The 8,805-nt window shown below is 43.4% G+C and overlaps 1 protein-coding gene across 1 annotated transcript; it reads right to left on the reverse strand.

Moving 5' to 3' along the window:
- slc40a1 (solute carrier family 40 member 1) lies at positions 1-7,494 on the reverse strand. The gene is made up of 8 exons (XM_076263299.1): positions 7,226-7,494; positions 7,038-7,105; positions 6,345-6,504; positions 6,018-6,133; positions 4,363-4,489; positions 3,258-3,503; positions 2,349-2,987; positions 1-2,101 (listed from the first exon to the last, which is right to left on the reverse strand). The coding sequence occupies exons 1-8, from the start codon at positions 7,251-7,253 to the stop codon at positions 1,788-1,790; spliced, it is 1,698 nt and encodes a 565-aa protein (XP_076119414.1). The 5' UTR covers positions 7,254-7,494; the 3' UTR covers positions 1-1,787.
- Positions 7,495-8,805: the final 1,311 nt, after the last annotated feature.

Here is an 8,805-nt window from a genome sequence, read left to right on the forward strand (position 1 = left end):
TGTTTTTTTTTTAATAAGGAGCCGGCTCCCACTGTATGGGTGTGCCAGAAATCCAGCTCCTGCTGACACCACACAGGCAGAGCTGCGGCACGCTGGTTAAAGCGGCGGCAAAGCTCCCGGCGTCCTTGATGCGAGTAGCACAACATGGCAGAGCAGAACAGAGACACTGGTGTTTAAGGCGGGGGGGGCTTGAGGTATACCATGGAGGAGTCAAAAAAAAATAAAAAAAATAGGTACTCAACCTAAAATCTACAGGGGTGGGGTGGGCCAGATTCTGTACACAAGCATCTGATTCTTCAGTCACGTTTTTGCCGACGTGTGCGTCTACGACGTGCGTGTAAGATAAGGCTGCTGTGCATATTGATCAGTGTCGGCCAGGGGGTGTGCTAGTGGAGGATCTCCTTTGGACATAAGATTTAAGGAGGTTTGAACTCACAGAGAGGGAGAGAGTAAGAGTGATGAAAGAGAGGGATAAGAAAGAGAGAAAGACAGAGCGAGTGGCAACACTTTCTACAGTCATGCTAATAAAGCTAAATTGAATTGAAGAGAGAGAGAGAGAGGGAGCTAGAGTGTGAGAAAGAGAGTGAGACAGAAAGAGATAGAGAGGCAGTATCTCAGCCTTTGTGCAAATACATTTTGAGAAAATGCCTGAAATGTGCCTCAGGGGGTTTGTACTTCATCTGCTTCCTCCACTGAGGAATCGTAAAGTGCCTGTGTAACAATCACAATCACGGCGTTGATTTTCTTTTGACGAAAATTATACAAAAATATCAACTTGGAGATCAAATCATGAAGAAAAACAAAAATGATAAGCCGTCAGTTAAAAACAGCCATTCGGGACTTTGACACGGATATACTTGAGCCTACATGAACAAATCTAGATATCACCATGATCACAACCATCACAAAAAAAACATTTGGAAAGTACAAATATACAACAGCAATGTAATTCCCTCACTTCCACCATAAAGTTTGCTTTGGTAATATGACAATATATTTAAAGAGAATGCATAGCAATGGCTAACACGTTAGCACCACCCAGGCAAAGATGTAGAATACTAACTATATTCAATTACGAGTGTATCATCCTGAATGAATATGTTTTTGCATAACCCTTTTAACCACAGATTAAAGAGACTTTATCCCTGGCCTGACTTAAGCAACATGGGACAAAATCAAATCAAGTGTAGATAGTATATAACTTAACATGCTATAGTAACTGAGCAAAGAAAATAACAGCACCCAGCTTGACTGAAAAGCCAAAAAAAAATCCCTGTACTGATCTGGAGCTGATGACTTCTCATAGATTAAAACTCTTATTCGACCCGTCCAAATACATGAGCACTACAACTCAACATAATGTACGCTACGAGGCCTAGTAGTCTTCTCCCTCATTCTTTCTTAGATGTTTCCTTTTTTCCCCGCACAGGCTCTGCTGAAAGGAGAGGAGAGTGCATGCAGCTGGTCTGTCGTCTTCAGTTCAAGGCTAACCCTTCCGGCAGTGCGATCGGGACCGACGCGTTCTGGGCCTCTGGCCGTTCTCTACTCTGCTATCTCAGCTAATGATGACTACTGATACCTAGAGCCGCTGCTATCTCTGCTATAGTCAGGGCATTGCCCCAGGGGTTAAAATACGCATAGATATACATAGGCATCAGCGACTGCTAATAAAGCAAGTATGTTAGCTAAAGACTGGAATTGGTTCCCCCATAGACTTGGGGCCCCACGTGAGTTTGTGCGCAAAACAGGTCACACTCTGGCTCTAGGGATAGGGTCTCTTTAATCAGTTACACAGTGGTGGGAAGGGAGGGGCTGTTGGCCTCCTCCTTCTGCTCGGGGGAGCAACAGAGAAAGAGGCGACTCCCGAGGCTCTTGTAGGCAAACCTGAAGTACATCATGTGGCCCATGGCAACGAAAGAGACGGAGATGATGACCAGGAGGCCGAAGGCCTCTGGGTTGGGCGCCAGAATGACCATGATGAAGTGCAGGAGGTCCAGGAGATAGTTCATGGAGTTCTGGACACCGTTGATGATTCCTCGTTCGGATTCGATCACATTCTCTTGGATGAGTTGAGTCACGGTCAAGTCGAATGACCATAAACCTGGAGATGGAGGAGGAAGGTGGTGTCAACTACGGAAAGGCATGTTTATTATCACATTATAATGATTAAGATATCTCATTATCAACTTAACTGCAAAGGTAGCTGTAAACACCAGAGCCGAAGGTTAATAATAAAGCTCTCAGGTGACATTTGACAATGAGTACTAATGACGCAGTAAAATCAGATGCCATGTTACCCTACTTGTCAAAATGACCAACTTATGAAACTAAACAGTACACCAACTTACCCACTCTAGCAGCAATGACTCCAGCAAAAAGGAGACTGACAGACAAGTAAGACTCGACTTGGGGCGACTCCTCCAACATCATGGTGGAGCTGTTAAACGCATGGGCCACTGGGGAGACGCTGGGCGTGGGACCTTCTGGAAGAGACCCGCTGTCGCCGAACAGGTGGCTGAGAACGTCCTTGAACGGCGAGACGGACAGGTCGAAGGGGCTGCCCGGCATGAAGACGGAGACGACGCACATCACAAGGCACGCGAGCTGCACCACTCCCGACAGGAAGCCCGTGCGGATCAGGCCGCACTTCTTGCGAACCCACGTGAAAGCGACCGTGCCGAAGATACCGGTGATGGCCGAGGCGCCCATGAGGAGGCTGAGGATGGAGCCGCTGAGGCCCTGCATGTAGGCGTAGCCCGTGGTGATGCAGTCGAAGCCCAGCACGGTCATGTAGAGGAAGGCCAGGGCCATGCCGGACAAGAAGATGGACTGGTTGTAGTAGGCCACCCATCCGTCACGGAAGGTGCGCAGAGGCTCAGCCATCTGGTAGCAGCAGCCGGCCGGTTTCTCCTGGTCCTTCTTCGCCTCTGCCGCGGACGCAGTCATCAACTGAGAACCTTCAGCAGGGTTCTCTCCACTCTCCACTTCTGCAGAGATTAGAAAATGTTTCTGTCAACATTTTTTTCCACAGTCACAATGGCAAAGCCTTTTTTCTGCAAGCACTATTTCTGCTTGTACACAACGGAAAGTAATAATTAATAAATAAATAAATTCCCAGCAGAGCAAATGCTATTTGAACCCTCTACATTTTAAAAGTGCTAATGTCCAAAAACCTCTCACTCCCCCCACTGTATTGTTTTATAAACCAAAGACAACAGGCATATACAGAGATTGCCTTGTTAACGGACACTGCGGACCTTTCTGGCTGTTCAGCTGTCTCATCTCCTGGTCGATGTCTTTCTGAATGCCCTTGATGGCCAGTGCAGGAGTCTTCTGGTACACATTCCACAGCAGACAGTACTCCAGACACATGGAGAATAGGTTCCAACCGGAAATGAAGCCGCAGCCGATGAAGTGAGAGCCGAAGGACATGATTTGTCCCACCATCATGGGAGCGAGGATGTTGGTCAGCTGGTCAATGATCCTCACTGTTGCATTCATATCTGAAGTCAGAACAAGAGATAAAAATAAATGAGGATGACCGTTATATAGCACTGTGCATGCAATTTCTTTCAGGGTCAAGGATGTATATGTTTATCTGATATTGCAGAAATTGTACATATGTTAACAGCCAGTAATAGGGCAATTACTGATGTGGTAGAAATTACAGACATACAGGAGGCAATCATCTGCGGAACTGCCTGATGCTTGTAAAAAAACATGGTGGAGAAATTACTCAGGGGAAATGTGCCTACCATATAACTTCTTTATAGGCTATACTGACAGTGAAATTAGAGTTATAAAGTGAAGGGGGAGAAGGGGGAGTCTTACTGTCTAAGATCAAAGGTGATAACCAGTGTTTTCAGTCATCTGGTTGACATCCACAACCTCATATGCTTCAATCAATGGCCTCCATGTTGGCCTCCTGTTTTTACTGAGTTTCTGACATATTTTAGCCTTTGAGTTTTAATATTTCCCCCAAAAATATCCTGCATTTTTATCCTTTCATACTTACCTTTTCAGACTTGTTCTAGGTTCTATAGTGAAACTGCCTTGCTATACTCCCCCTCCATGTTGATAAAGCACAAAGGATAAACTTTGTTTTACTTGTTTCAAGCAGCAAGTGCGTCTTTAGAATGATTACTTCAGAGCTGTGTGGTTGTCGTGAGAACAAGTTGACCCCAATTGGTAAAGGCAAAGTATGGTTAAACCAAGCTTCTGCCCATCTTTGTAGTCTCTTATTTCTGCTACTGGCAAAAACTAAAAATGTCCTGTATTTCAAGGTATTTCAAGCTTGAGAAATCTCCCTTACTTTCCAGGCCCAAAGTGGACAGGTATGTTGGATGCCTTGGGAAAACTGACCTGCCAGTTTGTTGCGGTCCTCCCCCGCTACAACCACGATCCAGTCTCTCTGGATGGTGATGGAGGTGGCAGTGCTGGCAAGATTAGCAATGTTGGCAATGCTGATGACCAAGATGTAGCAGGTTGTCTGGTAAAGAAAACAAGGGTAGGAGACAAAACATATTAATGAACTCCGTGAACTTAACTGTCCTCTCTCCCCTGAGCTTGTTTTACGAAACATCAGCATGATCTTTTCAGAAAATGATTTATGAGACCATCAAGACAATCACTTTATGTTCAAAGGACGATCACCAAGAGGTCTTTGAACTCTACATGAACTTACAGTATGGATGTACTTGTCTGCACTTGTTTGTGTCAACTATTCTTTAGAATAACAAGCTAGGCCAGTTTCTTAGCATGCGTCTTAGTTACTGTAATCCTGTCCAGGGTGCTTTTGTAACCTAGATATAGATAAGCAATGAAATGCTTAAGAAATGCTCTACTTTTCAGACCTGCAGTGATTGAGTCAATATGCTAGCCCACTGCTACTGGCTGTTGATGTGCAGATTTCTTTTGGTACAGCTGTTTTTGTCATAGAAACAAGAGACCAAATTGGACTATTCATGTTCAGTTCTGTGTCTTCTGCTAATGAGACTGACTGTTGACCTGCTGACTTAGCAGCTTTAACAAAGTCTATGCATCTCATGTTTCAACAGAGAAATGCCACAGCAGTTTCAACAGCTAGGGGCCCCATCTGGAAGGGGGGGGGGGGGGGGGTTAATTAACCCTTAAAGGAGTATGTGACGGGAATGTTGGGAAATGAACGTTCTAAAGAATATCTGGGTTCATTGAATTCAACATAGAATTTTAGAACCTTCAATTGTTGCGGAACTTAGAAGGTTCAAAAACCTACACCTTTAAGGGTTAAAGGCGCCCACCAAAAATCAATTCATACTCCACATTCCATAAAAGATGGGGGCAGTATACCTCCAGAAAGTGAGTTGGTCTACCCTAGAGTAACAACCAAGAAACATGTATTGCAGTTTGGCTGATGGTTATGTTGCCCGCATACCGCCTCCCATTTTTTTAATGACATCATCACCCTTATTTCTTATCATTCTTTTGATGTGTTTAGCTAATTTTTTTGGATATTCTTACCTCAATTCTTACACATGGCACCTTTAAAGGGGGGGGGTCCATAACCTATTTTCCCCTACTTGTGACTTTCGACCCACTTAAATTTCCTCTCATGACTTTTCGACCATAATGGTGGAAAACTACAAAAATCCAAAGAGCAGGATCTGTTCAGTCCACATTGTCTGTGGTCAGTTGGTCTTTTCAGAGACTAAAACAAATCTATAGTCTACATAAATAAGCACCCTGGGGGGAAGGGGCTTAACACCAAAGTTTGAACATCATCCAATTTGGCATAAATCCAACAGATTATTAGTTATAATTATTAGTCATATGTCACTCTAGTTAAGGATCAGATATGGGGAAAAAGGTAATCTGGCACTAATCATACTGAATTAAAACCTTTAAGTCAGATATTATCAAAGGGCTAAGTCATGGAACGCAGGTTCAGCTTGTCATTTCATCAGCACAGAACTGTTCAATTTGAATTAATCTATTGTGTAACACACTTATTCTCTAAAAGGCTGTACAACATCACTCACCAACAGCCATCCACTGTAGAGTTCAGTTAGTTGTTCTTTGAACTGGAAAACCACCATAAGGAGAATACCACAGAGTATGACAGCTGTATTCTGGACAATCAGTGAGATTTGGGCCACTAGAAAACAGATATCATGCATATTAATCTATTAGGCTAAAAAAATATATTTTGCAGTATTGACTGAGTTCCCATCACATTGTGTCTGGTAGGCCTCCATGGTACTCTAACTTCTTTTTGGAATCAAACATTGTTACAATGCTTATTCTGAGTTCAAATCTATCTATTCTGCAATATTAAAATGAGTGTAGTGGCCTTCTCTTGAACTTGCCTTTGAGTCGTGGATTTTTGTCCACCCAATCTCCAATGATTGCGCCGAGCAACAGTACCGATCCCGCAACCACGAGCCCATACACGGCTGTCAGGAGCAAACTGTTGCCGTACAGTTCCACCAGAAAGACAGCAACGGCAAAATTCCACATGCGGTCTCCCTATAGTTGATAATAACATTGTAAACAACAATATTAACAATAACAACGATATTAATAATAAAAGTCTAATAGAACATTCTATGGCTTTGAATACAGCATGTTGATGTGAACGTTTACTTTAAATTGGATAAAGTAGGCTAGACTGTATTACATAGGTAATACCGTGCAGCTGTGGATTATTTTGTCGAGGAAAAAAGTTTATTTAATACAAACTCAATATCTCAATGTTGGGTATGGGAATAACTGAATTCCGGGTTGAAAACAACAGATGGCAGGCTTATTTTCAGGTGGGCCTATCAAATTTAACTAAATGCTGACGCGATTTTCCAAATTCCCACATATCCCACCGTATAGGCTAGGCTAGACACATTGAACTTGTCCTAGGCTACATACATAACATTCCTGATCTGCAAACAAAGCTCAGTTGACGTGATGCCCAGGCTATTTGATTTGCAATATGCTGTAACCTATACGTTAAACATTGCATGATGCATGTCATTGCATTACAGAAAATTCGTAGATGTCCTCCTCACCCATGTTGACAGAGCGTGCCCGAGGTAAATAAGGAACTTGGCAGACGTAAGGAAATCGAGGACAGATCCTGCAAATGTCAAAATAGGTTTGATGAGCTAGCTCATATTGAACGTTAGCCCAATTCTGAGTCAGTTGCTGGAGTGCAACATCATTATTCTGTTAATAATGCATATTGAGGCAAACTCACCACGTTTTTTCGATCCAGTGTTTTCCATTGTAACGTTAACCTAATTCTCTTGTTTTGACCAGCTGACTAGATAGCCCTTTGCGGTTGCCTAGTAATCCTTGGTTAATGTTTTCTTGCGATCAAAATTGCTTTCTCCCGGTTTACCCTTCCAAACTTAGCTAACACTGTAGCTGAAGTTGGAAAGAAATACTTTATCCGGAGAGATCTACTAACTGCAGAACAATAAAATTGCTGCACGACTTCAGTCGCCTTCACCCAACAGCGATATGCTGCTGCTATGTTTATGACAGTACTGCTGATTTACACCACCTTTATCGTTGCAAACCAGTAGGAGGAGCTTATACGTCCAGCGAGCGGGAGACGAGAGATAGGTCCGAGCCCACTTTCAGCGAGCAGGACTAGGCTTGCTGCGTCAGGATGACTGTTCCGCTGGTTTTCGATTGTTCGCGCCATGGTTGTCTTTGTAACATTGAGACTTGTATTATTTGTTGGGGTAATTGCGGTTAGCTAACAGGTGTTTGTTGCCATATTTGCCTGCAATTAAACCGTGTCAGCCCTGCATGTAAGAAGGACGCCAATCAAGTTTCTCAACACCCAATTTGTAAACAAAGCTGCTGTGGTATGCGGTCAGGCTATTACTTAATTACGATCTGAATTACAAGGTTGTTTGCAAATCTAAAATATTTAAAAAAAATCTATCTTAATTTCAGCATAGTTTGGAATTGTTTTGGAGGTAGCCTATGTGACACTAAAGAAGTTGCTGTAAGGCCTATATAGTCTAGTTGTCGGCCCTTTGTGATGGGATTTCCATTTGTGAGATGGGATAACTCACCTTCAAAGACTCACAAGGTGTTCATCAGAGTGTATACACCCTATTTACATTAAATGGTAGCTAGGCGTTGTTTCCTATCCTATTGTCTGTTTGGACAGAGTATGACAGACTAAACTGAATGAACATTGTATGTGTGTGTGTGTGTGTGAGAGAGAGAGAGCGAGAGACACTGTGGGCCCGTCCACACGGAGACGCTTTTTGGGTTAAACGCAGAGGTTTTACTTCGTCTTGGCCGAGCGTCCAAACGAATCCTGTAAAAGCACTGCCTGAAACCGCACTTTTTTGAAACCTGGTCCCAGAGTGGAAAAATCTGAAACCGTAGCCCTTTTGAATTCGTTTGGACAGCGAAACCGCACACCCTACTTGGGTATCGATGATGTCATCGCCACACCTGAGCTGCCCTGGACTTGTATTGCCTAACAACAATAACTAGAAATGCAATTCCGAGGAATTACACAAGGGGATGCAATCTGCTGGTTAGGGTGTTGGTGGGGCTGTTGAGCTTGCTGCTACCTGGTTGGTAGGGTAATTGTGATACTTGCAAAGGTGCTTTTGGAGTAACCAAATGTGAATCTTGTGTGACATGGCATTCTTGAGATATCACACTCAAGGTGTTTTTGACCTTGACATTTGACCTTCAACCTCCAACATCAACTCACTTCATCTGAGTCCATAAAAACACTCGTACCAAATTTGAAGCATGTACGTCAAGCCGTTCTGGAGATATAATGCTGAATGCATGAGATAT

The sequence above is a fragment of the Alosa pseudoharengus genome, unplaced genomic scaffold (genome assembly GCF_046254945.1).
Source record: "Alosa pseudoharengus isolate Yale_2024_CS ecotype anadromous, Long Island Sound unplaced genomic scaffold, YU_APseudo_1.1 YU_APseudo_1.1_scf_3, whole genome shotgun sequence".
NCBI lineage: Eukaryota > Metazoa > Chordata > Actinopteri > Clupeiformes > Clupeidae > Alosa > Alosa pseudoharengus.

Excerpts from the sequence above, each read along its gene's own strand:
- slc40a1 (XM_076263299.1), bottom strand. The coding sequence starts at position 7,253 with ATGGAAAACACTGGATCGAAAAAACGTG. Across the intron at positions 4,490-6,017 it reads TCTACAGTGGATGGCTGTTG|ACAACCTGCTACATCTTGGT; the intron begins GTGAGTGATGTT and ends TTTCTTTACCAG. Across the intron at positions 3,504-4,362 it reads GGACCGCAACAAACTGGCAG|ATATGAATGCAACAGTGAGG; the intron begins GTCAGTTTTCCC and ends TTCTGACTTCAG.